This window comes from Alternaria alternata (genome assembly GCF_001642055.1).
Source record: "Alternaria alternata strain SRC1lrK2f unplaced genomic scaffold CC77scaffold_23, whole genome shotgun sequence".
Taxonomy (NCBI): Eukaryota; Fungi; Ascomycota; class Dothideomycetes; order Pleosporales; family Pleosporaceae; genus Alternaria; species Alternaria alternata.
Window position 1 is genome coordinate 567,956 of NW_017306212.1, and position 26,692 is coordinate 594,647.

Here is a 26,692-nt window from a genome sequence, read left to right on the forward strand (position 1 = left end):
TATCATGGGCGTAGGAGCAACAAAGAGATGGATATACGCCTGGAAGTGGATTTCTACAAGCTCGAGAGTATCACGTCAGCCAGAAGAAAATATACGCACTGTACCACTGCAATTGCACACTTGTTCCAATAATTTGTGCTACATCAGTCCCTCCCCCGGCATGTGTATGTACAGATTCGCCAGTAAGAGAGGATCGTTGCATCTCTTCTGCAGATGCTTGTCGAACGCCATAAACCCTTGTCGTCGTGCTGGTGGTATTCTCCGCTGCGTATCGTGCATCGTCTGCCCGTTGTCCGTCCTTCTATACAAGTGACCACCGTTGTTGGCGGGTCCGCTTATCGCTTGAGCGCATCGTCGACATAGTTTTGTTGCGCAAAGAGGTAACCCTTGACCTTTGCGTCCTTGAGGAGCTCAAAGTAACGCTCTGTTCAACTCGTTAGCCTTCGCTCCGTCATGTCCGTACCTCCATTGGACGGCCTTGGACTGCTATATCCGCCCCACGTCTCCAGCCCTTTTTTCGTTGACCCAAGTCTTCTTTTAGCCCATACACACCAAGGAAGGCCTACCTCGTAGATGTCCACACTTCTCCAGATGGTTGACCCCCTCCCTCCGGTAGCACTTGCCCATTTCCTCTCTGACCAGCCTCGCCATCATGCTCCTGACCCACTGCTCCCTGATGATAGCGTCTTGTGCGCCCTTGAGCGCAGTGTTGTCCTCGTAATCGACCCCATCAAAGGTTGGCGCAACCTTGGGCTTTTTGGCCAGGAAGAGTTCGGACTCTGGTGTCGGCATTGTGGCGGCGGAAGTGGGCGTTCAGAGTTGGGTGTCTGTCTTTGGTTTCCGAGGACTCCGTCGAGTGATGAGCAGTCGTGCGACGGGGCAATTGGCGGCGTTGCGAGGTGTGGTAGTCGTGATGTTGTGAGCTTTGAAAGGCCCGAGCTGCGATTGGCGGCTGGTGCACGTGACGAAGCATCACCAGCTGCACCTTTCTTGTCTGCACAGTGTTTGCATCTTGAACAGGTCCAACGCAATCTCCATCTTAACATGGTCAAAACTATCTTGTAATCATCTTGTCTCATTTCTGTTCTCCTTCTTGCCCCGATCCCACCATTCTCCTACTGCCGCTCCTACACCAGCACTCCAGCCCATACCCGCCCGCTGATTCTCAGCGCCTTTCCTGTTCATGTTTCCTTGATATTTCCAATACCATCTTGTAAGATCAGTTTTGACCTCGCGCATTGATGAGTACAACGCTCTGAGTCTTCTTTCTCTCTCGCACTCACAGGCAGAGCATATACGGTCAAGCCTGATGGTGTGGAGAGGATGTACACGACCATCTCTGCATGGCTCAACAGTGTCATTTCCTGTTGTCCGTAAATTCGATGGCGGCGTATGACCCTCTTGGATAGTGGTAGGTGGAGGTGAAGGTAGTGAAACAGGCCACTCATCTGTGATCAAATGCAGGGGAACGTGGGTAGTAGGCATAGACTGTGTATCCTGTCTCCTATCTTCGCTCATTGAGGTACCGGGATGTAGAAGTTTCGAGGCATCGTCACAGGTGATGGTAACGTTTGCTCTTCCTTCCGAGTCATCGTCTGGCAACAATGTAATCTGCGAGTCTGTACACCTGCAACCGCCTCCAGACTCTGTGTCCCGATCTTGACTCTCCATCGGGTCCTTCGCCCTTTCTTCCTTCTTTCTACGCGCGTCCTTACAGTACCCAACCGGCGCGTCTGAGGAAGTCGAGTGGCCGCATCCCACAAATATGTATAAGCGGTAGTAGCACATGGCGAAAACAAAGTGGTAGTTGGAAACATGGCTATGTCTTGACATGTTATTGCACGGCGATGACATGCCCCGATAAGCACATCGTTGACGGAGCGGGTGATAGGGTTGCTTTGTTTACTTCACTGCGCTGTTATCTAAATTGGTAGCGACAAAGACTTCTCAGCAAAGGGTCGTGCCCTGTGAGAGAGTGACCATGTGAGTAAGAACGCAACATGACTGGAACGCTGTGACTGGTTTGAGACCTGACGTGGCTTTCTGTGTAATACCTTCACGTAGAAAAAGCTGGGTTGTCCCAAGACATGCCTTGGTTGTATCGTCTGCAAAGCGGCACAAACTGTCAATGAAAACATAGTACCCAGGGGTGATTAAAACATCCAAATAGCCCTATGGCTTGGTATTACAATGTTATCTACAGTGGTATCCTTAACAATCTACAACCAGAACTTTTGGTCAAAATTGGCGATGCATGGACTCGGTCAAAATCATCATGCTGTCGTCTCCTTGTCCCTTGAGACATCAGGATCACTCGCCTGCGCTTCAGGATCGAGTGGCAAAGACCCTTTGCTAGCTCTCTTCTTCCGCCTCTCTGCACGTTCAGCTTCCCTTTCGAGCCTCTTAGCCTTCTCAGCCTCAATTCCAGTCTTGGTTTCCTCATGCTGCTTGTCGAGCTTATTGCGCGTGATCAGCAGACTGACTGCAAGCCCCACAACCGCGAATGCGACGTATAGTATCCACATGGTGCTCAGTGAGTCGGCGAACGCTTTTCGCGCAACGACCTTCTGCTCGTCAGGAAGCGATTGGATAAGCCCTACATTGGCGCCAGCGGAGCCTCCACCAAACCTTGCTGCGGTCTCGGGGCCAAGCGAAGTAGCAAGCTGAGGCTGTTTCGACTTCATCTCGTTGTTGAAGACGACTCCACCAACAACAACCGAGATAGCCGAGCCAAGATTACGGGTAAATCCGAAAGTAGCGGTCGCAGTAGCGATGTCGCGTTTCTTAGAAGCGATCATGTCAGCATCGATTACCTAAATGATAGCAAATGTGGTCGTTCTACCACAACCCCGCTCCTAGCGTCATGCTAAATGATCACATGTGCAGAAGCAGAAAAAGAAACGTTGGGTGGAACTTACCGGCACGAGACTCTGAAGGGCGATGAGCGGGGATTGAAAGTTTGGCCCAACACCAATTCCAGCAATGATCTGGAAAACGATGATCTTGGCCCAGGAAGTATTGACGTCGAAATCGATGAATAATCCGAAGCCGAGTGTCATCAGGATCATACCAAACCAGATCATGGGCAGATATTGTCCAGTCTTTTTAATGAAGACACCGGTGAAGGCAGAAAGGAACGATAGCGACAGCGCAGTAGGCAACAGATAAACACCAGAAAGGATGGGTGTTGCGCCAAGCACAGCCTGGAAGTAGAGCGGTAGGAAGTAGTTGCCGCTGATGAAAACGAAAGCGTGGAAGAAACAGGTAGCCAGAGCAGCCAAGTTCGAACGCTTCGAGAAGAGGTCAAGAGGCATAAGAGGATATGGCGCTATCCGCCACTCAATGAGGAAGAAGATGCCAATGACAACGGCTCCGAAGATGATGAGACATAGCACCGTCGCGGAGTCCCAAGGGTGTGATATGCCTCCGAATTCCAGGCCAAGTAGTAGCATAACAACTCCACCAACCATTGTAAGCGATCCCAACCAGTCAACAGCTTTGAGACCTTCTCGGAGCGGTGTCCTTGGTGTTTTGACATCGAGGAAGAATAAGAGGATGAGGAAAGCAACTCCATCGAAAGGCAGGTTGATGTAGAAGCACCATCTCCAAGAAACCTTTTGCGTGAAGAGCCCTCCCACGACAGGTCCCAGTGAACTTGCCAAAGCCCACACACCACCAATAATTCCGAAATATTGGCCTCGATCTCGCACGGAAAAGAGATCGGAGATGGCGATGTTTACTAGTGTGATAAGGCCTCCTCCACCAATGCCCTGGATTACTCTTGAAGCGATCAACATATCCATATTAACAGACACACCTGCCAGGAGCGAGCCCACGAAAAATATTGCATTTGTGAGCAACAATATAGGCTTCCTTCCAAAGATGTCAGAAATCTTGCCCCAGATTGGTGTGGCTGCCGACTGTGCGATGAGATACGCTGAACCTATCCATGTATATCCCGAGGCGCTGTTGAACTCTGCCGAAATTGTGGGTAAAGCGGTTGTGACGATTGTGATATCGAGAGCGACGAGAAGAACTGCCACAGCCAGAGAGAGCATGATCAAGAATATCTGCAGCTTTGTTCTTTGCGGATGTTCGCCATCTTGCGCACCAGGTGCTGTCGGCGCAGCAGCGGCGCCATTCGCTCCAGCCTCGGCCTCTCTTACACTTTTCTCGCCATTTTGTACGGTTCCGTCTCTTTCAGTAAGACTGACATCGGTCGAAGAAGGGCTCGTGATATCGTGATCTTTGTTCGGCGCGTTCGCATCCAGGTGTGCATCCCCGGCTGGGGCTGTTGCATCGTGTGTTGCGCTCATATTAGATATTGTTAAAAGCGACTATGAGAAGTTTACGTGCGACAAGGGAGTGACATGTTATAAGGGAGCACACAGTGCAGGAATGTGTAAACAGAGTGCAAAAATGTGTAAAACGTTTGCGACACGCGCTGAGAGAAACTGGGTCGCTTTCGCGCCTCTCGGGGCTCTGGAACACCGAGCGAGGACCGTCATTGCGTACATATTTCGCTGAGATCGATCGCACGAAGCCGAATCATTGATATGCATTCTGCCGGAAATAAGCCCCTAGGTTGCTGCAATCCGCGGACAGGATAAATGTTCAAGAGATTGATGTACGGTACTCCGTACATGTCATGCGCGAATAGGATGCGCTTTCGATGTTCGTGGCCACCAGAGAGGCGCTGTTCAGCCTTGCCCAGGCGAGGACGCAAAAGTTTCAACTGTCAAGAGGATGCTGTGCGACGTTGCGCAGGCTGACGACGTATGCCACACCGTTGCTGCATCTACTGCTTATCTTCGGATTGCTACAAAGGGTATTTCTTTAGTCGTCGTGCAATGAAATTGGATGCGGCTCGAGAAGCGGCATTGATGCAGTATCACACCACTGCCACAGGACGAGAACTTGGTTGAAGATGCCGCTGAGAGGGCAAGGAGAGGGCACGAGTGCTGTTTAACAAGCCAGGTTTTTGATGTTTACACCAAGGCCCTAAGCATATGATTACTTTTGAACCCCATCTCATCTCCACTCTATACCCGTAGATAGCCTGTTCTTCGCTCGCTCTAGGGTGAGCTATGATTAGCACGGGGCCAACTAGCAGAAGGGCATCTTGGAGCTCGACCTTCACACCGAAACGTAGCGTAAAGGTACTGCTGCAGTCCTTTACTTTGTCAAAACAATGGCATTTAACAAGGCGAATACGTTTAGGACGCGTTACGCATGGGACAGGGGCCCTTGATACAGACGCCATGCGTGTTTTTTCTATTACGATGTGCGTGCTTTGATGCTATCTCGCGCAAACAGGCTTCTAGGCCGTCTAGAAGTTGAAGACGGTTTACTCGAGTTGTTGAAGTTCCGATCGATGGAGAGAACGTCATTCTCCACAAAATCCCCATGCGCCGAGCGAGGGATGCAGCGGACGGCCATGTGGAGGAGCAGGTGTTTGGACGAGTACCATGGACGGTGTTCGTCATATGGTGAAGCATCGGTGAGGTCGTGGTGGGAACTGGCTTGGTGTTGAGAAGCTAGACGGAGGGCTAGTTTAACGTGCAGGACAGGTCGAGTGGGGGATGCGTCGCATTGCAGATGGCTTTGGCATGTCTGTCGGCGACGGTCGCGCGAGTGGAGTCAACAAAGTCAGCACGCATCATCAGCAGCCGTCGTGGTCCAAGGCTTCCCCGCAACCTCTGTTGCACCCTTTCGGCGCGCTCGAGGTGCAGCAACGGCCGGACGCACGTCGGAGAGGAGGCACCCCTGGCCGTGTGCCGCAGAGGACGCGAGGAGGCGCATCCACGCGAGAATGATTAGCAACGGTCTAGGCTTTTCGTCTTTCTTTCTGTTGGGCTGCAGGCCGATCAACCGAAACCTCTGCTGCAGCTACTCGATAGACTGCGCTGCAGCGCCTGTGCATGGCCGGCAAACGTCTTGCTCGACGCGGTGCGGTGGAGCGGTCGGTCCTTTGAGGCAGGCTCTGGGGGTGTGTGGTGAAAGCCGCGTCGACGGTACCAGGCGGCTTATCATTTGCAGTTTGCAGGGGATCCTCAGGCAAGGTTCCAAGGTCGTGAAATTCCCAGGCTAGCCGCAACCCCGCAAGCCTACTGGGTCTGCGGTTGATGGTTCTAGGTCGAAGCTTTCGCACCATCGCCGTCGCCATCCAAGCCTGTCGACAATCTCCTCCGCCGCGCCTCCTACGACCAGTCTGCCCTCAACAACTGCATTCACACACGCCGTTGCGTTGTCACTCGTCCCTCGTCACCCGTGCAAAGGCACCACCGCAGTGGCTCCCCCGCAGCAGCCCCATATATACACACAGCCAGCATCCGCAGCCACTCTCCGCCACGAGCCGCATGTCGACACCGAGCCACCAGCCAACTTTCGTCGAGGCCGTTTGGCACACGCTGTGATAGATATTGAGGCATTGACCCACGCCCGCCCGACATGACGGCCATGCTGTCGCTCCCGCGAGACAACGCGCCCTTCCAACGCTCCCCCTCGTCCTCGTCGCTCGCCTACGACTCGTACAGCCCCATCCGCAAGAACCAGTACTCGCTGCCCGACCTGCGCTCGCCCTCGCTGAGCAGCTCCTCACGCACATCGTCAATGCACTCGACGCCCTCGAGTAGCGTCTCTCTCGACAAGTCGGACGAGTCCAGCAGCGACGACGATGGCCTGTCGTTTCCCAACTACAGCTCAGCACGGCAGTATAAAAAGGGCATCAAGCCTGGCGACGTGGCCTCGTTGAAGCCTGCAGGTGCAGCCATGCGACCGGGCTCCCTTTCCTCGCCCTCGCCCGCCGACGCCTTCCCCACCGCCGATACGCCCATGACCACACCCGACCATATGCCCATATCCGAAGACGACACGGCTGTGCGCAAGGAGCCCTCGCACCACGTCGACTACCTCTCGTACGAATGGCGAGAAGAAGACATCTGGTCATCGTGGCGGCACATTGTGGAGCACCGCAGCGTCTACGGCGAGCGCTCCAGGCTCGAAAATGCCTCGTGGCGAACGTGGGCCAAGGCCCAGTTTAAGCTAAAGACGGTGTCGCCCGAAACATTGAATTGGTGAGTCCCGAATATTTCGATCTGCATCTTCGGCAGGGGTGCCGATCACCCCCATCCGTGCACCATCTTGCAGGTTTTTTGGTCTTGGGCTGTATTAACCAATCTTGCAGGCTAAAAGATGTCGACGTGACATGGCTCTACGGACCCATGCAGCCGGCCTCGAATCGCTTTTGCTCACAGCAAAATTCTGAGCCAGCCAGCCGCCTGTCAAAGACCAATTCATTCGTCAATGGCGTCAAGAAGCCTATCCTCAAGAAGCGCAGCATGTCAGAAGCGATGCTGCAAAAGTCACTATCGTCATCATCATTAATCCAGCAGGCTGCCGAGTCGGTGCAGGCCCAGCAAACAACCGGTGTGACGCTGGAGTTGCGGAGGCCCCGACCAATCATCGGCCGTGTCACCCCCGACTTCCCCACATCTTCCACCATGTCCCGAGGTTTGCTTTGGGAAGGCACGGACTACTTTTCCTCCAAATCTACATCTGGACTGCACACGCCCGATCACGGAGAAAAACGGCATATTCGCTTCGACGACAAGGTAGAGCAGTGTATTGCCGTCGAGTGCAAAGACGCCGACGATGAAGAGGACGACTGCAACCACAACCCTTGGGCCAAGTACCAGGAAAATGATTCTTCGTCCGATGAAGGCGTCGTCATGATGAAGCGATCTCGCCGGAAGAAGCCTCTCTCACGCACGCCCTCCTCTGTCAGCATCAGCACTGACAACAAGACCATCGCAAAACTCCCATCAACGACGCTCAAGTATCGGACAGATTCACCCGACGTCACTGAGACGCAACAGTCGCACTCCCTTGGTATATGGAAATCGCGTAGTGGGTTGTCTCCATCGCCTTCGTCCGAGACGCTGAAGCCGTCGAATCCATCACGAAATTTCCTGCTCGAGGAGGACGACGAAGAAAGCGAGGAATACCTCAAGCCCTCTAGCGCTTATGGCACGAATAGGCCCGGTACACCGACTGCCTCGGATCCTTACTCATTACGACGCAGTGGGTCGTCGGCATCACTGGAAAGTGGAGGCCTTCGCAGAACACCGTCGGGCATGTTCATGCCATTCGAAGGCGACGAAGAAGAGCCTCTGCCACCCACTCTAATAGGCAGAGTTGTTGACACAGTAAATACTGCACGAGACATAGGGCATGTCATCTGGAATGCGGCATGGAGTAATTAGCACTTTGACTTTAGCGCATGGCGTTCGCGGCTTGTACTACTCTTACGGGAAGGACTTGGACGGGTAGCATACATACGCACATCATATCTTACGGCCTGGCTAGGCGGCGGAGTTCTGGGATACCTTGACTGAAGCGCCGTTGGCCACATGCATTTGGTGCGACTATGGATATAGCTCACCTACAATCGATACCACATACGTTAGTCAGCAGTACTCATTATACAGTGATGCGAGTTTCGTGTGCCGGTAGTACAGCGCATGAGCGTGATCAATGTGGATTTTGTTGTTCACATCGTGGAATGTCTGGAACGCCCACCTTGAAATCTAAAGAATCACAATGAATAGAGTTTGTTATCTTTGGAAACTGTGGATCCGGGGTTGCGACTACATAGTACGTTGTTCTTTTGCCCTGTGCGCTAGTGACAGTGCTAAGAGCACCGGAAAGAACAAGGAGCGAGCGATTACAGACTCAAGCAAGTGCTTCAAGAATGAGCGCCAACTCGACGTGAAAGCATACAGCAGAACACCCGAGTGAAAGTGTATCAGATCAGGCCAGCTGTCAATTATGTGAAGCAATTCCAGAATCATCTATCAGAGCCGTTGAGCATGGGGCAGCAGGCGCGCCTGCGGCCCTAGTGGAGAGCTGCATGTGCCCGCACGCCTTCCTAAAGACACCTGGCTTTCACAGTACTAGCATATTTATGTAGGACCTTGCCCTACCCATCAACCCGTGAACCCTTCTCCTCCACCTTAACCTCACCCAAGACCTCTGCTCTACCCTAGACAGCAGGCAAGCAAGATGCGTTTTGCAATTGGCGCTACCGTTGCGCTCGCTGCCGCCGTTGCGCGCGCAGACGATGCCAGCTCTTCCGAACCCGCGTCTTCCTCGACCTCGGTCGCAAAGCCTACCTTTACTGTATGTTTCTGGGATAGCCAATTGACAAGCCATCGCACTAACACAATCTAGCCCACAGAGCTCAAGGCACCTTTCCTCGAACAATTCACCGACGACTGGGAGTCCCGATGGAACCCCTCGCACGCAAAGAAGGACGTCAAGGCCGACGACGAGGAGTGGGCATACGTTGGTACTTGGTCCGTCGAGGAGCCTGCCGTACTCAAGGGTATGGAGGGCGACAAGGGACTGGTCATCAAGGACAAGGCTGCCCACCATGCCATCTCCGCCAAGTTCCCCAAGGCCATTGACAACAAGGATGACACCCTCGTTGTTCAGTACGAAGTTAAGCTTCAGGGTATGTTACTCACTGATCTTTGAATCATCCGAGTGTTCTAACAAGAGTACAGACGGTCTCGAGTGCGGTGGTGCGTACATGAAGCTCCTCCAGGACAACGCAGCTCTCCACGCTGAGGAGTTCTCCAACGCGTCTCCCTACATCATCATGTTCGGTCCCGACAAGTGCGGTGCTACCAACAAGGTACGGCTTCTCTGACATTTCAACAAACCAAGCTGACTCTCTAGGTCCACTTCATCTTCCGCCACAAGAACCCCAAGACCGGCGAGTACGAGGAGAAGCACCTCAAGAACCCTCCCATGGCCCGTATCGTCAAGACCACCAGCCTCTACACCCTCATCGTCAAGCCCGACCAGAGCTTCGAGATGAAGATTGACGGCGAGTCCGTTCGCAACGGTACTCTCTTGGAGGACTTTACCCCTTCTGTCAACCCCGAGGCAGAGATTGACGACCCCAACGACACAAAGCCCGAAGACTGGGTTGACGATGCTCGCATTGCCGACCCCGAGGCCACCAAGCCCGAGGATTGGGACGAGGACGCGCCATTTGAGATTGTCGACGAGGAGGCCACCAAGCCTGAGGACTGGCTTGAGGATGAGCCCACCACCATTCCCGACCCCGAGGCTGAGAAGCCTGAGGACTGGGATGACGAGGAAGACGGTGACTGGGTTCCTCCCACCGTTCCCAACCCCAAGTGCGATGAAGTTTCTGGCTGTGGCAAGTGGGAGCCTCCTATGAAGAAGAACCCTGCCTACAAGGGCAAGTGGACCGCTCCCTTCATCGACAACCCGGCTTACAAGGGTGTCTGGGCTCCCAAGAAGATTGCCAACCCCGACTACTTCGAGGACAAGACCCCTGCCAACTTTGAGCCCATCGGTGCTGTAAGTTGATATTAACCTAATTTCACAGAACCTTTGCTAACGTGCCATAGATTGGTTTCGAGATCTGGACCATGCAGAAGGACATTCTCTTCGACAACATCTACATTGGCCACTCTATCGACGATGCTGAGAAGCTCAAGGCTGAGACGTTCGACCTCAAGCACCCCGCCGAGAAGGCCGAAGAGGAGGCCAACAAGCCCAAGCCCAAGCCCAAGGACACACCCAAGTCGCCCTCCGACCTTGTCTTCAAGGATGACCCAGTTCTTTACGTCAAGGAGAAGCTGAACCTTTTCATCGAGATCGCCAAGCGCGACCCCGTTGAGGCTGTCAAGTTCGTTCCTGAGGTCGCTGGCGGTATCGGTGTTATCGCTGTCACCATTTTCGCTATCCTCGCCTCTGTCCTTCTTGGCTCTGGCGCTGCACCTTCGCAGGAACAGCTCAAGGCCCAGGCAAACAAGGCTAAGAAGACTGCCGTTGATGCCAAGGACAAGGCTGCTGAGGCTGTCGCTACTGGAGCTGAGAAGGCTCAGGCTGAGGTCAACAAGCGCACCACTCGATCAAACGCCTCATAGGTAGTCGCAACCATGACGTGAAAAGTAAAGTATCCCACCAAGAAAGTAGGGGTTGGGAACAGAATACCAGAGGGTCGGTTCAGAGGATAACCTCGACCCTCCGCAATTGGATTCCTGATTTGTAGTATCATATCATTTTGAGATTCACGGCGCTATGACTATGTATTGAGCGTTTGCTCCTTAAAATGGGATACGCAGCACCTGGGGTACAGGATGGGAGTATAAGAATACATTCAGTTTCATCAACAAGCCTTTTACGTGCCAACATGTATATGAGCTAATCCAGATGGAGTATATACGTGATAACCGGACATAGGAGAAGTGGCCATACAAACGCCGTACACGCCGCCGCGGAAGAGGGCGTTGTGGATAAGCCTTCGATATCCATAGACCTCGGGAGGGGGAGTGGGGCCCAGCTCCAAAGCTCCGGCAACAGCTCCCAAAAGGCAGCTCGGAATCGCTTTCCCTTAACAGCCGCAAGCGACGTGGACTCTTCTCTAATCTCGTTCAATTTCCATGTCTTGATTACCCAGAGAACTTGTCCAACTTCAATTGCGTCTTGCGTTGCTCCGCACACCCGGCAATTGACTTGCACCATGTTCTCCCGCACAGCGCTCGCACGCCTCCCAAGACTGACCGCCCGCTCGTCTCTTCCTCGCGCAGCTCCTCTATGTGCCAGAATGTCGTCACCAGTCAACCAAAGTAAAGTTGCCGCACGGCGGCTGCACGCCACTGCTCAGCACCTGAAGCCAGCATCGTCTGCAGCGACTGAGTCGTACCCCATGAACCACGAGCCAATTCAATCGCCTGCAGACACACAAAACTTTGTCGACAACAAGTTCGTGGCTTCAAAAGCGACACAATGGATTGATCTGCATGATCCCGCGACCAACAACCTGGTGACACGCGTGCCCCAGAGCACAGATGAGGAGCTCAAGGCCGCCGTGGACAGCGCTGAGAAAGCATTCAAGCCATGGAAGGAGACTAGCTTGCTTCACAGGCAGCAGATCTTGTTCAAATACACACACTTGATCCGCGAGAACTGGGATCGGTTGGCTGCTAGCATTACATTGGAACAGGGCAAGACATTTGCGGATGCACGTGGTGATGTGCTCCGTGGGTTACAGGTTGCTGAGACTGCCTGCGGTATCACGACACAGATGACTGGCGAAGTCCTCGAGGTCGCCAAGGACATGGAGACACGCAGCTACAGAGAGCCATTGGGCGTTGTGGCTGCCATCTGCCCATTCAGTGAGTACACGACTGGTGGTAGATGAGGTTTGTACTAATGTGCTACAACAGACTTCCCTGCCATGATTCCCCTCTGGACCATCCCCATCGCCGCTGTTACCGGTAACACTGTCGTTATCAAGCCCTCGGAACGCGACCCCGGTGCTTGCATGATACTTGCAGAGCTTGCTGAGAAGGCTGGCTTCCCTCCGGGCGTCATCAACATTGTACATGGTGCGGCTAAGACGGTTGATTTCATCATCGACGAACCTCGCATTAAGGCGATTAGCTTCGTCGGTAGCAACAAGGCTGGAGAGTACATCTACTCGCGCGCCTCGGCTCAAGGCAAGCGTGTTCAGGCCAACTTGGGTGCGAAGAACCACGCTGCTGTCCTTCCCGACTGCAACAAGAACCATGCGTTGAACGCTATTGCCGGAGCTGCCTTTGGTGCTGCTGGTCAGCGATGCATGGCTCTAAGCACTCTAGTCATGATCGGTGAGACCAAGGACTGGGTCCCTGAAATCGCCGAGCGCGCAAAAGAACTCTCCATGAACGGTGGCTTCGAGGAGGGTGCGGATCTCGGGCCTGTTATCAGCCCACAGTCGAAGCAAAGGATTGAAGACCTTATTGCGAGCGCCGAGGAGGAGGGTGCAACTATCCTCCTTGACGGACGTGGTCAAAAGCCCCCGTCTGACAAGTACGCCAACGGCAACTGGGTAAGTCTTTTGAAAGTGTGATGTTGACATTGCACTGACAGTACTTTGTAGGTTGGTCCTACCATCATCGCCAACGTCAAGCCGCATATGAAGTGCTACACTGAAGAGATTTTTGGCCCTGTCCTTGTCTGCCTGAACGTCGAGACCATCGACGAAGCCATTGACATGATCAATGCCAACGAGTACGGTAACGGTACCGCCATCTTCACTCGCTCGGGTGCGACCGCTGGCCGCTTCCAGCGTGAGATTGAGGCCGGTCAGGTTGGTATCAACGTGCCCATTCCTGTACCTGTAAGTTTCTCTTGAATCAGCAGCATTAGGCACACACACTGATACTAGCCAGCTCCCCATGTTCTCCTTCACTGGTAACAAGAAGTCGGTTGCGGGCGGTGGTGCGAACACATTTTACGGCAAGCCTGGTCTACAATTCTACACACAACAGAAGACTGTGACAAGTCTGTGGAGGAGTGAAGATGCTGTCGCGACGAAGGCGTCGGTCAACATGCCTACACACAGCTAGATGACAGGACAGAGAGAAATGAATTAGCGAATATCATGGAGCACAAAAAACCAAGTCGGAATCATGAATAAATGAGGCATGTCAGCGCGTGAGGGCTATGTTGATGAGTCTCAACCGGGACGAAATGTCGGTCAAAACCCGCCGTGTGGCTTGGAACAGGGTTCCGAACAACGGGTGATGACAGTAGCCACATACCCGCGCATCACCCATGTCATAATGATGTTTGCATTCGAGGTGGCACTTGTATAGATGCAGATCTCTAACATGTCTTGAGTGGTATTTTACGCGTTTCGAAAGCGGCAGAATGCAGGCTTGCCAATGCGATTTCATGCAGCATCCGGTTATACGGCTAGTCTTGTAGCTAGTGTACCGGACCTAGCATTCGTGGGAAGCTGTACTTGGTGCGAGATGCAGAACGAGTATTATATGTAAGCAGATGCGGTGCAGTCGTGGGCAGACTGTGCAGTGCAGTCAGTTGACAGGTGGCTGTTTGAAGTGTGTGGGATGCAGCAGAGTGAATGGTGTAGTGTTGTGCTGCTGTGTTGTGTTGTGGTTGGAGATGATGGAGATGGCTGGCGCTGGCGGGGAGCTAGACCGCATAGAACAGCAAGACTATTGAAGCTGTCTAAATTTGCTAATGCTAACGGGAGCTGCCTGGATACGAGGGCGTTTGGTGGCGAGGTAGGCTGTGCAGAACATGTAGCTGTCGACGTCCTGGCAGGTCAATTGACGTGTGAAGCGGGTGGTGAAGGCTGGGAAACAGATGGCATATGCACAGCAGCAGAGAGGGCGATAAGAGATAGGCTTGCACCGTGTCCTGGCAGGTCTCCAGCTTGCGCGTTTCAGAAGTCGTGCATGGGCTAAGAGTCCAATCGGGATGCATAGCCCGCGCCGTTGATGACGAAGAGTGCCCAACGTGAAAGAGGCCACCGCGCGTCGAGCTGCGCACTCGAGCTTATTCCGTTCTAACCCGCTCAACTCTCCGTCTCACTCCACATCTTCATCACTTGCATCGTCACTGTATTCTTGATCCTACCTGTTTGCTTCTGCGACGTCGCGCCCGTCGTCTCAGCTATTCATTGCAGTACCCACGCCGCGCGCTACGTGCACATCGCGCTCCCACCAAGCTCCGCAATACCCGCTCACCAGCCTCGTTGGCCGTAGCTTGTTAGACTTTCCGCAGAAAAAACTGGGTATCGCCCGACGCTGTGACAATGGAGCAAGCGACACAGCAGCAATCGCGCCCGCGCGGTCTCAGCTTTCATAGTAACAAGAGCAACAAGAGCCGCGACAACGCAACCCCCAAGAGCCCGTCCAAAACCAAGCACGAAAGAAAGGCCAGCGACCACTACGATCCAAACTCAAAGGCGAACCCCAACGCCGCCATGAATGAGCAGCAGCCCAGTAAGTCATGCTTATCGCCGCGCTCACATGCACTCTGCTAACCGCCTGCCCAGTCGCTGAGGCCCTCACCAAGCCCACCCTCGCCTCTCTGCGCTCCTTCCAGCATACCGACACGGCCGGTAACCCCATTGGTAAGTTGTCCTCTCCCCGTTGTATGCCATGCCATCGTCGTCTAATCGTCCTCAGCCGATCCCGATCTCTCCAACCCCACACGTTCGCGATGGGAGCGCCCGCTCGACACAATCCGCTCGTTCGAGGCTGCCATTGATGGCGAATACAGACGACGCGCCCAATCAATGCGCGCCGACCAGACTGATGTCATGAGCGGTTACGGAAGCCGACGGAGCAGCTATTACGGCGGCGGCGGCGGCGGATACAACGACCAGAACCGCTTCTCGACCGCCAGCGGCTACTTTCCCCAAAGACAAACCCAACGTGACAGCTACGCCGATGGCTATGGGCAGGGTGGACCTGTGGGCGGACCACCGCGGTTGCGATACGGCAATCGCATGCAGTCTGACCCGGGATGGAACACGAGACAAAGCCAGCAAGGTGTTTACCCCATGAACGGCTACCAACAGTCGCGCGACACAGTAAACACCAACGGCTCGAATGGAAGCCACAGCGACGGCCCATACTCAAACGATCCAAGCAATAGCGAGAACAGTTCCATCGAAAGAGGCATCCCCGTGCAACCACCACAACAAGATATGGGCTCACAATACGGATTCAATGGATTCGGAAGAGGCCCCATTATGGAGGAGTATGCACAGGGGCCACCACCGCCAGCCCACGGCATGCCTTCACAAAACGGCATGGCACCACCACCCCCGAAACATGCCGCGCAAGCAGCACCAATCAAACTCGGCGGCGGCGGGCCACCAGCTACGGAGAACACGAGGCCGGCCATGTTGTCTAAGAAGAGCAGCGATGCAGGCGACAAGCGCAAGAGCTGGTTCAAGAGGCGATTCAGCAAAGAGTAGACCTTGAAGTTGAAGGCCAGGTGGAAGAAGTACATCGGCTAGCTTCTACGACGCGGGCTTGCCATGATGATGAATGAATGTCTTCACCATGGGCTCTGGAGTCCTCTGGTCGAACCACTGTTACGCCACCCTGCGTATACAGCATGATGGCGTTTCTACGGCGTTTTGGGGATGCGGGAAGGGTATATACCGCGATTGTCACTCCTTGTAGGTTTGGAAGGTGCCGCTACAGTAGAAGCTTGCTCTTTGAGTGGCTGGTAATGTGGTAATCATAATGGTTTGATGAGCAACATTGACATTTTCATCTGATTGTGGTGATGCCGTGATGATCTCACACTAAGTCTCCTATTGTATTTCCATAACAAGGAGCTCGTTTTCGTGAGACGTGACACAGAAGTTTGTGTGTATCTTTAAAGTAGATTCTGGTACTCATAGTACAACTCGCAAGAACAAGCTCCTTGGAATGGCTTCCCCTAGCATGCATTGCAACCCTGGTTTCCATGCACCAGCAAGAATCACAACTTCTTCTTGGACTTTTCCGCTTCCTCCCGCATCTCTTCCTGGTCATCCTTGAATGCCATGACAACGTATGCGATCAAGACAACATTTGCCATGAGTGCTGCCAAACCACCCGCCCATGTTGCGTTGCCTAGAGAAAGTCAATACGTCCTATTTCACGACACACAGGAACAACTCACCCTGGAAGACAAAGTTGACAGTGAAGAAGTACGTGCCGATAGGCAGCGTGATCATGGCAAAGGTGAAGCTCATCAACTTCCAGATAACCGATCTGTGGTTCTTGTCAGTCGCAGTACTAGTCTCTACTAAAGGCGACTCACGATGGCACTGCTGGAGAGGTATTGGACGGCTCGGGAGCGCCCTTCCCATCGTAGTCTAGAGACGACTTCTCCTCGTTGACAATCCGTCTGGTCGTCATTTTTCTAGTCGTTGATGTGTCGTGGTGTTCTGTCCGTGAGTGACTGACAGGGCCCTGCCTGAGCCGAATCGAGTAACGTAATTGAACAGGCTCAGGGCAGGGGAGGTCCAAGCTCAAGAATCTCTCAACGCGTAAAGTGGTTCTCGGAACGCGTGAATTGTTTTTGGTCATGCCCGTCACAAGGCAAACCCTTCTTTCCCTCCCTGCGCTCCGGAGACCAGGTGTTTTAGTCTGTACGGCTACGCCCTCTGCTTTGTCCAGTACCCTTCGCCTTTGTTTGTTCGCCTGAGCCATTGTTTTCTGCGTCTTCCTTTGCTCTGCTCTACTACTTGTGCGAACGAGGCGGCAAAAGTCGATTGCGATACCACCGTCACCACCACCACCACGTCCGCCGTTCAGCTCAACCGCCTGCAATAGTTACTGCTACAAAATGTATCGCCGCGATCCCATACTTTCGTCTTCACCGCCGCCAGTCGCATCGCGCGCTTCTCCCCACAGCGACGAGGACCGAGACACCTACGTCACACAGCCTACGCAAATCCTCGGGGAGCGTTCTCCCTTCTTTGCGGCGCCGTCTGATAGCACGCAACCCACGCTTATAGTTACACCACGCGCCCACCCAGTCCAGCCCGCGGCTTCCTCATCGCAATTACAAGTCCCGCGTTCCTCGCCCGCCCCTCAGCGTTCCTCGCCGCCTGTTATGTCGCCTTCGCAATCGCAACGCCCATATGGGGGCTACAGCAATCCAATGGCACCCCCAGGCACAGGCTTCTTCCCTCCGCAGGCCGTTCGCAAGCCAGTCGTCGACTTGACCTCGGACGATCCACCTGTGGAGCGCGACCCGGACGAGGACGAGTCGGAATACAGGAGCAACATACCCTTGTCCAAGATTGAGATGTCCATGACATCGCGGATTGAGGAGACACCACAGAAGCCGACTTGGGATCTGTCTAGTTTCAAATACGGCAGCGATCAGTCGCGTAAACGGTCGGCAGAACAATACGGTTCGAGTACGCCACCCAAGCGACAGAAGCCTATGCAGCAAGGAGGCCCTTCGCGCGCTATACCTATAGACTTGACGGAAGAGAAGGAAATGACCATGGAGGATATTCATGACTTGGGCATGTATGCCAAGGTCAATCGACTGAGGGCTATATACCCTAATCGCTTTGTCAAGCAGCTGCATGACGCCTTGACTAAGAGGAAGGGCAATTTCAATGATGCTTCCGAGTATTTGGCGGACCAAGAGTCAGAGGACGAGCTGCTCCGCTCCTCTCCTCCACCAGGAGTAGCCCGTAAGATCTCAGCGCCAGTCGTGAAGAAGACAGCGCAACGCGGGTTGAAGCAGCCTGTGCAATCACTACAGAACAAGTACTCCAAGCTAGGTGCCACCCAAAACAGCCCAGTCAAGATTGATAGTCCTGAAAAGGAGCAACCGAAACAGAAGCGCCGACTCAAGAGCGGCAAGGATCGCAAGAAGGCCGTGTTCTCGCCCTCACCGGAGCCCATACCCCAACGACCACAACATCAACCGAAGAAGGAGGCGCCGATTGTTGTCTCTTCCGATGAGGATGAGGGTATTGCTGCGGATCTTGTTGTGGATGATGACTCGGATGCAGGTGGTTCAGTGGTGGAAAATAACTTTGATGAGAGTGCCTTGTTGAATTTCTTCAACACCTGTACTGTGGAAGCCATGGTCGACTTGTCAAGCCACAAAGAAGATGACATCAAGGAGATTTTCAAGCAGCGTCCATTCGCCTCTCTTGACGCTGTTCGCAAGGTCCATGTGGATCTTACGCCAGTGGAGAAGGGAAAGAAGAAGGCGCGCAAGCCACGCATAACGACTGGTCAACGCCTTGTGGAATCTACCGAGGGCATGTGGAATGCATACTCCACGATTGATTCCGTTGTTCAACAATGCGAAGCTCTAGGCAAGCCAATGGTTGCAGGCATGGCACGGTGGGGTATTGATATCTTTGGTGCTTCTACAGAAGATGGTGTTGAATTGACGAGTCTGGACGATAGTAGCGACACAAACTCTTCTCGTGACTCAGGCTACCATACCCCTCGGAGTGCCAATGGCAGCGATACCGAGTCTAAGAACATACGAAAGGCGGCTACTCGCACGAAACTCTTGACACAACCCGCGAATATGAACGAAGACACTGAACTCAAAGACTACCAGGTCGTAGGCCTCAACTGGCTGAATCTCCTATGGAAGACGAAAACTTCGGGTATTCTGGCCGACGATATGGGTTTGGGAAAGACCTGCCAGATCATCGCATTCCTGTCACATCTTAAAGAGCAAGACGAGGGGAAGCCTGCGCTTATTGTCGTTCCTGGTTCGACACTGGAGAACTGGTGTCGTGAGTTTGAGCGCTTTTCCAAGACGATCAACTTTACGCCGTACTATGGATCACAGGCGGAGCGGTTCTCTCATCAAGAGAGCATTCTTCATAATATCAAGCAGAGGACGTGCGACGTGATCATTACGACGTACGATCTTACCTTCAGGAAGGAGGACCTGGCTTTCCTTAGAAAGTGCAGGCCCGAAATTTGCATCTTTGACGAAGGGCATATGCTTAAGAACGCGAACACGATCCGCTACAAGAGTCTGATGAAGATTCAAGCGACTTGCAGGATTTTGTTGACAGGAACTCCACTTCAAAATAGTCTTCAAGAGCTCATGTCAATCCTGGGTTTCCTGATGCCACAAGTATTCTATGGCGATCAACAGGAGGAGGTTCAGGAGATGTTGCAAATCTTATTCAAACACAAGGCCAAGACGATGGAGAGCGATTCACATAGCTCTTTGCTGTCTGCGCAGCGTATCCAACGCGCTCGTACAATGCTGACGCCTTTCATCCTTCGGCGAAAGAAGGTACAGGTGCTCAAGCACCTGCCGAAGAAGACTTCTCGCGTCGAGTATTGCGATCTTACCGATACACAGAGGACGCTCTACAACGAGCAACTGACCAAGCAGCGCAAGATCCTTGAAGACCGAGCGGCAGGCATACCCGTCAAGGACCACGCCAACGTCATGATGAAGCTCCGGCAAGCAGCCATACACCCCCTACTCTTCCGTCATCGATACAACAACGATAAGATCCGAAAGATGTCCAAAGCCTGCCTTAAGGAAGACATGTTTGCCGAAAGCAATCCAGACATCATCTACGAAGAACTAGAGCTGTATCAAGACTACCAATGCCACCAACTCGCCTCCAAGTATCGTGCTCTTAAGAAATATGAGCTCAAAGACCACGAATGGATGGACTCTGGCAAAGTTTCTGCACTGCTTGCTTTGTTGAAAAAGTACAAAGAAAACGGTGATCGTGCACTAGTCTTCTCCCAATTCACTTCAGTTATGGATATCCTCGGCTGGGTCTTTGACGATCACGACATTAATTTCATGCGCATGGACGGCTCTACCCCAATTCAAGAACGTCAGTCGCTCATGGACGTCTTCTACCAAGACGAATCCATCCAGCTTTTCATGATCAGCACCAAGAGCGGTGGAGCGGGCATCAACCTCGCCTGCGCCAACAAAGTCATCATCTTCGACTCGAGCTTCAATCCCCAGGATGACATCCAAGCAGAGAATCGTGCGCATCGTGTTGGTCAGACGAGAGAGGTCGAGGTGGTCAGACTAGTCACTAAGGGCACGGTCGAGGAGCAGATTTATGCGCTCGGTGTAAGTAAACTAGAATTGGACAAGATGGTTCAGGGTGAAGATACGGACGATGGGGCGAAGGGCAAGGGGAAGAAGAAGGACGATGCCGCGGCCGCGGGTGGATTGAGTAAAGCGGAGGAAGCTGGTATTGAAGCCGTGGAGAGGATGATGATGGCGCAGCTCAATGCGCTGCCGGTTGATGATAAAGACAAGGTAGACCAAGGGGCGAGTGGCGAGGGGGATGTTAAAGAGCAGTTTCTGCAGGGCTTGAAGAAGGCGGGGCTGGATGTTGCTGCCTGATCAAGTCTTCTAGGATCACGAAGGGGACGGGTTTTTGTTGGTACAAGTGGCAGAGGACTTGAAATCAAAGGCAATTTTGGTTGGACGTGGTTCTCTCTGTACTGTATAGTAAGGCATGCAGCGTTGGCGTTTACAAGTCGGGTTTTCCGCAAGTGGAGATTTCCAGCAGCGTGCAGGTCCATTGTATACAGACGCATAGCACGCCACTTGTTCCGCTATTTAGAAATGTATTCGATTTTTTTAGCATCGTCCGTGTTCCTGTAAGGCGTGCGCAGTCACCTAACTGTCGAGAAATCTAGTTTCCAACGTCCATCTTTGTATGACCTACAGCCATCAGAGATTGACGACGTCACGCGGCCAAGCGTGATTGGCGAGTTACCCAGTGTAGTCCTCGTAATAGCAATTGCCCGCTTGGTGCCCTTATCACACGATCTTCGGATAACTCCCATGTTCAACAGCATATCGGGACTCTCAAGACATCTACAACGATGTAGAGAATAGGCAAGGAGGCATTCAGGAACAGGCTGTGGCGCTCATCATTGTCGCGCTAGCTGCTATCTGAGGTTAGTACGGGATGTTCTCCATACATAGTCGTAGCTGACATGAGATAGATTATAGCACGATAGCGACATAGGTCCATTTGCTCGAATTCTGCAAACCTCTTCTCTTGCGCCTCTCGCCCAAGGCAACAGACGCATCATGTACCAACAGAGAAGCCTCTACTCACGATTTGGTAATCTTCTCTGGCGCTTTTACATCCCCCAACGAGCTATCGCCATCCTTCCCGTCTACCGACCCCTGTCCGACAACCACAGCCTCTTCTCGTCCGAGCATCATGTGCTCAATGTTTACCTTTGGTCCTTTGAACCATTTGTGCGCTGAAACGAACCACCATATCGTTACCAACAACATTGGGCCACCGTAGACAACACATGTCCAATTCATGTCTGCAACACTGCAAATATGTTAGTCTTTTCGGGATGATACCAAAGTTGTGTTGGGCCTTACGTCAAGTCTGCTCCGGTTATGCTGGGGAAACATAGGATAGGTATCATAAGCAAGACGAACACGCATGCGACGCTGCCAATTGCGCTAGAGTACTTCCCTAGATTCCAGGGACCCGGTCTGAAACGGTTCCCTACGAAAAAGACGCGGATGAAGATTGGTATAGTAAATGCGCTATCCGCTGTCAGCAGAGAAATCTAACTGTGATGACATAAACCTACACAAAAGCTGCAATAGCGCCAATCGAGAACAGCGCTCCAACTGCCAACTCTCCACCAAAGATGAGCAGCAGGCACAGTATACCGACTGCGCAGTTGAACCACACGGCGTTTGCAGGCGTTTGAGTATGTCGGTTGACTCTCTTCCAGTACTTACTCAGAGGGAAACAATCATCACGAGCATAGGCGAATGTGACTCGGCTTGCGGCAATCATACACCCTTGACCCATGCTGAACCCCGCGATGATGGTTAGGGCAAGGATGGCCAATGTCATCTTTTGCGACATACACTGCATCAGGTACGCGGCGAACGGCTGCCCAAGCTCCGAGTCAAGGACCAGCTCGATATCAACGACAGTGTATGCAACAACCAGCTGCAGGAACCAGCCAAATATACCTCCAGTGGCCGACGTTAGGACGATAGCGCGCGGAGAAGCGATGTTCGCATTAGAGCATTCTTCTGCAAGATGGAACGGTGAATCGTAGCCGGACATAGTCCAGATAACGCCGATAAAGGACATTAAAACTGAGATGCCGGCTGGAAAGGATGTTCCCTCATAGATCGTGCCCCAAACTTCGCTCGAAGGAGCAAAACGAGGAAGGCCACGTTCTGTGCGGTCTGTGCCGGCTGGTATCATGATGATGACGACAACGAGCGCGATGAAGTTGAATGTCGAACCAGCAGAATTGAATTGTGCGAGCCAGCGCGTCGGCATCGAGGAAAGAATGGCATGCAGTATCATGATAAAGACGGTTAGCAAGAACGTCTGATAGTCTGTGGGGACGTAAGATGGGTCGTTGATACTAGCCGCCGCAAGTATCATGGCCGCAATTCCATAATTGACTGCTCAAACAGTCAACTCTTTGCCCATAATCATCAACAAGGGATGACGGTTTTGTACTTGCCGGACGGTGCCGCTGTAATCTGAGCGAGCCAGTTACTCCAACCAGTGAGCCACGCAGCAAAAGGTCCCCAACCAGGTGGTGCTAGGACGGCAGAAGCATAATATAACCCTCCACTCGTCGGCATGCTACTGCACAGCTCCGCCATACTCATAGCCACACATTGAATTCCTATCATGGCTACGATCCAACCCCAGGTCATGCCAGCTGTCCCTGCATAGCCCATGCCATAATACAGTGTAGATGCGAAACTGGGCAGTAGACCCAGAACTGCGAAACTGACACAGAATGTGGTAAAGAGGGAAAATTCTCTCTTGAACTCGGATTTGTAACCAAGTGCCGCCAGAACCTCTTCATCCGGGTTCAAAGAATGCGTGGGATCGTAAGGTATGTCGCCGTCCGGAAGAACAGAAGTCACAGGTTCTTCCGCGACGGAAGGGTTCCGATGGTGGGAAGTCGTCATTGTTGCAAGGGAAAACGCATACGTGCGTTGTTGTCGTCGTCGTCGTCGTCGCAGTCGCAGTCGCAGTCGAAGAACGCACCCGACTAATGAAAAGATCGCGACACGAACCGGTACACTAGAACTCTAGCAACGCGCAAAGTGCAGCAACTCGTCTATATACGCCCATACCCCAGTCTGCATATCATTGTGCAGCAGTGTCGTAAGCGGGGTGTCCCTACACCAAGCGGGAGAGTACACGCGAAGCCATGCTGCAACACATGGGCAGCGGCCCAAAGCAGCGTCATAACCCATTAGTATGGGTGATAGGCGTTTGCGCGGCGAATGACGACGAGCGAGATGCTATCTCTTTATCAGTGCACGGTTCGGCGTTCGGCTAGACTACCCTAGACAGTAGGAGGTGTGGAGGAGATCGCGGGCCGGCAGGGGCACGCGAGCTCAAGACACATTGCGAAGAAGCTGTCTTTGATGACCCTAGGAGGTCAGGCAACTGCATGTTCAATCGATAGCATCTTGTACCATGACACGGGCGTAGGAGTATCTGTCAAACTCGTAGGTGATGAAGACAAGCAGCCTGCTTGTGTTTGTGTTTGCGTTGACCAAGATTGGGGATCCACGGGTGCTCTGACGGAATCATTCCGATATCTAGCGCTAAGGTTTACGTCCTACAACACTGCGATACGGCTGGACATGCTTCATCAGGTATAGACCTCCGTACAACGGCCTCATCCGTGGGTTCCCACATGGCGTTGGAGGAGCGATAAGCTCCGCCTTGGTATCGCCGTGGTGACACTGCCGAACAGTCGAGAATTGCTTACCGTAGCTACGAGCATGCCTTCCTTGTAAGTTCAGCAGCTCATGCTCAATTGTAATCTTTTGTAAATCGTTCTAAGAGCTGCTACTTTGCAGGCGACTCCAGTGATACACTTGCTTTGCTTTGATCGCGGATTACTGATCTTGAGCCAAGTAGCACACAATGAACTGTTATCCCGCCCGTCGATCCCATCGCTAATGCCTACCCCATAGATGCTGCTGATCAAAGCTTATCCGTAGGACGTATCGATGCTGCAAACCAAGGCTACGTTGAATATTCGATGCCGAGTGACCCTACTCTGAAAAGCCGACCAGACACAAACAACCGAAGAGCCTTATGTAAGGAAGCTCGGGTTTCCTAACCTGTGTCTCCTTTGGCAACTACTAAGGTGTATCCTGCAGGTATTCACAATTGTATACAATAGGAATATAGATGTTTGGAATACAGCAAGTTCGACAATACAGACAGGATGGTCCATACTCCAGTCCATGTAGTAAGACGAAGCCATAGGCCACGGTATTGTGTCGATTCTTGGACTTTGCTGTGTGGGCGGTAGAAGATTACGCCTCAGCGAAGGAGGCGGGTGCGCGTTGTTCTCCCAAGACCCACGTCTTCATCTTCTTCCAATCGTCTCTTCCTCTTTGCCTTCACTGCTATCCTACAGCTGCGCTAGTATTGGTAGATCAGTGTACGTTATCGGAGTACATTCAACAGATCCCTATCGTTGGCGTTGTAGCACTGATCTCTGAGAGCGCTGTCATCGCCTGATCCGACTGATCTCTGATCTTTATCAAGCTGTAGAAGCCTAAATCAAATCCGGTCTATATCTTGTGGACTTGGGCAGAGGTCGTGATTGTTCAAGCCTTCCTTGATGGAGATAGCACTGGCCCCGACCTGACGGGTATGGTGGTATGAAGTCCAACTCGCGTGTCGATGATTTGCTTTACTGCCTTGCTCCGTGAATAAAGAAAGGCGACGGCAATGTCGCTCGCTAGATGACGGCCGCACCTTCGCTCAAAGCGTTCAAGGATTGCATCTTGTTGGTCGCGGTCTTGGTCCTCGTTGCGCTCTCCGCACAGGTTTGTTTTAACGTTCTCAGGATCATCTGCGTGTTGGCCTCGCTATCATGGCTGCTAAACAAGCATGCCTTTCCCATTTTCTTCTGAATACTTTTCTAGTGAGCTTCTTGCCTCTTCGCTGGGCATTGCAAGTTTGATAATTGACAATGATAGTAGTAAAGAGTCGTCAGCTGTGCGGACGTACCTCATGGTTACTGTGCCTGCATTCCAGGGTTTTTGAGCTGACTGTGTCCGACGTCGCACTGCTACTTCCGTTCGCCCCTGCTTGTGAGGCGGAGACACCGCCTTCGCCAAGCGTGCCCATGACAGCGCTCTTCCTTCGTCTTTATCTGCGACAAGGTTTCTGAAAGCTTATTGTAACTGCGCGATTTTTCCTACTTTTCCTACTGAACGCCTGAAGCAAGGCCGATAATTGTGCGGGTGGTGAGTGGTGAGTTGAACGCTCACGGCCACGGCCCGCCAATTGGCTAACCTAAGCCCCCAAAAGGCGTCAAATAGCGCTGCCGCCCGGCCCGTAAACATGTCACTCATTCGAGCTGACACGCGCCGCGAAAGTTTCCTGGAGCATTGGCCTTTCCGCTGCAATGTCACAGGGAAATTCTCGTCGAGTCAAGCCCGCAGGGACATTGTTAACGGCTGGTATAAGATACTCACGATATGAATACTGGTCGCCTGAAGTCGCACTTTGCATCACTGCAAAATCACCGAAGCAGCGCCGAAAACCCCGTTACGAATTTGACTTGCTGTAACATTTCTTCTTCAATCGTACCACAAAACGTCGCAAAAGGTTTCCGGTCAGAAACCAACATTGCGATATTACCGCGGACTTTGAATTGGACGACTCAGCCCTGGGTTGAGGCTGTCGGGAGCGCGTCATCCAATCCAACGCTACCGCCAGTCCCACAAGTGTCGAAGCTCGACGTCCGTCTCTAGTCTATTGCGCAGATCATTGAGAACGCACAGCTCCGTTAAAAGTGGCGCTTGCGACACTTTTGGTGTCTAGCCTGATATCTTGGGGTCCGGGGGATCTCAGTTTCTGAGCGCTGTCTCCTCAGCCCAAATACTTCCACTTGGAACACTACGCGACCACCCCAGAGCGACCGCCCACAACGATACCCCAGAGCGCCATTTCCAAGCAACATCCCAGAGCGCCCATCAAACTGTCAATGAAGCTACCAGTGACGAAAAGCCCCCGACATCACAAAGTAATGCCGAGTGATTGCTGAATTCACTCCCGCCTTTCACGAGATTGCACCCGTGGTTCACAACACGGCTGCTGACCGGGCGCTCGGCATTTTTTCTCGACGATCTATTTTGTTTTCCAACCCCTCGTGGTCCCTATCGCTCCTCAAAACCTATACACGATACTTTCAACTACGTTTAATTAACAGCCACCAAAGCCCTGAGCAACCTAATCCCGGACTAGTCGCCATTTGCTGGCCCAACTCCTGAACTTCACAACTCCCTCGGCTCTCGAGCCAACCAA

At 52.8% G+C, this 26,692-nt stretch overlaps 11 protein-coding genes across 11 annotated transcripts; 6 read left to right on the forward strand and 5 right to left on the reverse strand.

Annotated features, from left to right (window-relative positions):
- Nucleotides 1-134: 134 nt before the first annotated feature.
- On the reverse strand, nt 135-905 carry CC77DRAFT_1024530 (hypothetical protein). The gene is made up of 2 exons (XM_018525892.1): nt 567-905; nt 135-424 (listed from the first exon to the last, which is right to left on the reverse strand). Exons 1-2 carry the CDS (start codon nt 790-792, stop codon nt 336-338), a joined length of 315 nt encoding a protein of 104 aa, XP_018381520.1. The 5' UTR covers nt 793-905; the 3' UTR covers nt 135-335.
- A 160-nt stretch (nt 906-1,065) lies between these two features.
- On the reverse strand, nt 1,066-1,833 carry CC77DRAFT_1065663 (hypothetical protein; the record flags this gene model as incomplete). The annotated part of the gene is made up of 1 exon (XM_018528832.1): nt 1,066-1,833. One exon carries the CDS (start codon nt 1,831-1,833, stop codon nt 1,066-1,068), a length of 768 nt encoding a protein of 255 aa, XP_018381521.1.
- A 230-nt stretch (nt 1,834-2,063) lies between these two features.
- Nucleotides 2,064-4,494, reverse strand: CC77DRAFT_422659 (hypothetical protein). Its single transcript, XM_018531630.1, has 2 exons — nt 2,919-4,494; nt 2,064-2,783 (listed from the first exon to the last, which is right to left on the reverse strand). Exons 1-2 carry the CDS (start codon nt 4,314-4,316, stop codon nt 2,274-2,276), a joined length of 1,908 nt encoding a protein of 635 aa, XP_018381522.1. The 5' UTR covers nt 4,317-4,494; the 3' UTR covers nt 2,064-2,273.
- A 1,814-nt stretch (nt 4,495-6,308) lies between these two features.
- On the forward strand, nt 6,309-8,346 carry CC77DRAFT_422648 (hypothetical protein). The gene is made up of 2 exons (XM_018531629.1): nt 6,309-7,076; nt 7,187-8,346. The coding sequence occupies exons 1-2, from the start codon at nt 6,451-6,453 to the stop codon at nt 8,262-8,264; spliced, it is 1,704 nt and encodes a 567-aa protein (XP_018381523.1). The 5' UTR covers nt 6,309-6,450; the 3' UTR covers nt 8,265-8,346.
- A 717-nt stretch (nt 8,347-9,063) lies between these two features.
- CC77DRAFT_945015 (calreticulin precursor) lies at nt 9,064-10,967 on the forward strand (the record flags this gene model as incomplete). Its single annotated transcript, XM_018535000.1, has 5 exons — nt 9,064-9,180; nt 9,232-9,514; nt 9,567-9,697; nt 9,742-10,395; nt 10,446-10,967. 5 exons carry the CDS (start codon nt 9,064-9,066, stop codon nt 10,965-10,967), a joined length of 1,707 nt encoding a protein of 568 aa, XP_018381524.1.
- A 680-nt stretch (nt 10,968-11,647) lies between these two features.
- On the forward strand, nt 11,648-13,433 carry CC77DRAFT_945436 (Methylmalonate-semialdehyde dehydrogenase; the record flags this gene model as incomplete). Its single annotated transcript, XM_018535022.1, has 4 exons — nt 11,648-12,218; nt 12,270-12,913; nt 12,965-13,204; nt 13,257-13,433. 4 exons carry the CDS (start codon nt 11,648-11,650, stop codon nt 13,431-13,433), a joined length of 1,632 nt encoding a protein of 543 aa, XP_018381525.1.
- A 218-nt stretch (nt 13,434-13,651) lies between these two features.
- Nucleotides 13,652-14,345, forward strand: CC77DRAFT_422856 (hypothetical protein). The gene has a single exon (XM_018531631.1). The coding sequence runs from the start codon at nt 13,938-13,940 to the stop codon at nt 14,295-14,297; it is 360 nt and encodes a 119-aa protein (XP_018381526.1). The 5' UTR covers nt 13,652-13,937; the 3' UTR covers nt 14,298-14,345.
- A 105-nt stretch (nt 14,346-14,450) lies between these two features.
- CC77DRAFT_972320 (hypothetical protein) lies at nt 14,451-16,137 on the forward strand. The gene is made up of 3 exons (XM_018535856.1): nt 14,451-14,837; nt 14,891-14,968; nt 15,024-16,137. Exons 1-3 carry the CDS (start codon nt 14,648-14,650, stop codon nt 15,818-15,820), a joined length of 1,065 nt encoding a protein of 354 aa, XP_018381527.1. The 5' UTR covers nt 14,451-14,647; the 3' UTR covers nt 15,821-16,137.
- CC77DRAFT_1053772 (vacuolar ATPase assembly integral membrane protein VMA21) lies at nt 16,105-16,757 on the reverse strand (the record flags this gene model as incomplete). Its single annotated transcript, XM_018527761.1, has 3 exons — nt 16,105-16,469; nt 16,519-16,610; nt 16,660-16,757. The coding sequence occupies 3 exons, from the start codon at nt 16,755-16,757 to the stop codon at nt 16,336-16,338; spliced, it is 324 nt and encodes a 107-aa protein (XP_018381528.1). The 3' UTR covers nt 16,105-16,335.
- Nucleotides 16,758-16,891: 134 nt separating this feature from the next.
- On the forward strand, nt 16,892-20,962 carry CC77DRAFT_1024536 (hypothetical protein). The gene has a single exon (XM_018525893.1). It carries the CDS (start codon nt 17,188-17,190, stop codon nt 20,725-20,727), a length of 3,540 nt encoding a protein of 1,179 aa, XP_018381529.1. The 5' UTR covers nt 16,892-17,187; the 3' UTR covers nt 20,728-20,962.
- A 488-nt stretch (nt 20,963-21,450) lies between these two features.
- Nucleotides 21,451-23,592, reverse strand: CC77DRAFT_1078945 (amino acid transporter; the record flags this gene model as incomplete). The annotated part of the gene is made up of 4 exons (XM_018529295.1): nt 22,833-23,592; nt 21,954-22,797; nt 21,736-21,906; nt 21,451-21,682 (listed from the first exon to the last, which is right to left on the reverse strand). The coding sequence occupies exons 1-4, from the start codon at nt 23,314-23,316 to the stop codon at nt 21,451-21,453; spliced, it is 1,731 nt and encodes a 576-aa protein (XP_018381530.1). The 5' UTR covers nt 23,317-23,592.
- Between the last annotated feature and the right edge of the window lie 3,100 nt (nt 23,593-26,692).

Excerpts from the sequence above, each read along its gene's own strand:
- CC77DRAFT_1024530 (XM_018525892.1), bottom strand. The coding sequence starts at position 792 with ATGCCGACACCAGAGTCCGAACTCTTCCTGGCCAAAAAGCCCAAGGTT. Across the intron at positions 425-566 it reads GAAGTGTGGACATCTACGAG|AGCGTTACTTTGAGCTCCTC; the intron begins GTAGGCCTTCCT and ends CGAGTTGAACAG.
- CC77DRAFT_422659 (XM_018531630.1), bottom strand. The coding sequence starts at position 4,316 with ATGAGCGCAACACACGATGCAACAGCCCCAGCCGGGGATGCACACCTG. Across the intron at positions 2,784-2,918 it reads CCCTTCAGAGTCTCGTGCCG|AAACGCGACATCGCTACTGC; the intron begins GTAAGTTCCACC and ends ATCGCTTCTAAG.
- CC77DRAFT_422648 (XM_018531629.1), top strand. The coding sequence starts at position 6,451 with ATGACGGCCATGCTGTCGCTCCCGCGAGACAACGCGCCCTTCCAACGC. Across the intron at positions 7,077-7,186 it reads TCGCCCGAAACATTGAATTG|GCTAAAAGATGTCGACGTGA; the intron begins GTGAGTCCCGAA and ends CCAATCTTGCAG.
- CC77DRAFT_422856 (XM_018531631.1), top strand. The coding sequence starts at position 13,938 with ATGCAGCAGAGTGAATGGTGTAGTGTTGTGCTGCTGTGTTGTGTTGTG.
- CC77DRAFT_972320 (XM_018535856.1), top strand. The coding sequence starts at position 14,648 with ATGGAGCAAGCGACACAGCAGCAATCGCGCCCGCGCGGTCTCAGCTTT. Across the intron at positions 14,838-14,890 it reads CATGAATGAGCAGCAGCCCA|TCGCTGAGGCCCTCACCAAG; the intron begins GTAAGTCATGCT and ends CCGCCTGCCCAG. Across the intron at positions 14,969-15,023 it reads CACGGCCGGTAACCCCATTG|CCGATCCCGATCTCTCCAAC; the intron begins GTAAGTTGTCCT and ends AATCGTCCTCAG.
- CC77DRAFT_1024536 (XM_018525893.1), top strand. The coding sequence starts at position 17,188 with ATGTATCGCCGCGATCCCATACTTTCGTCTTCACCGCCGCCAGTCGCA.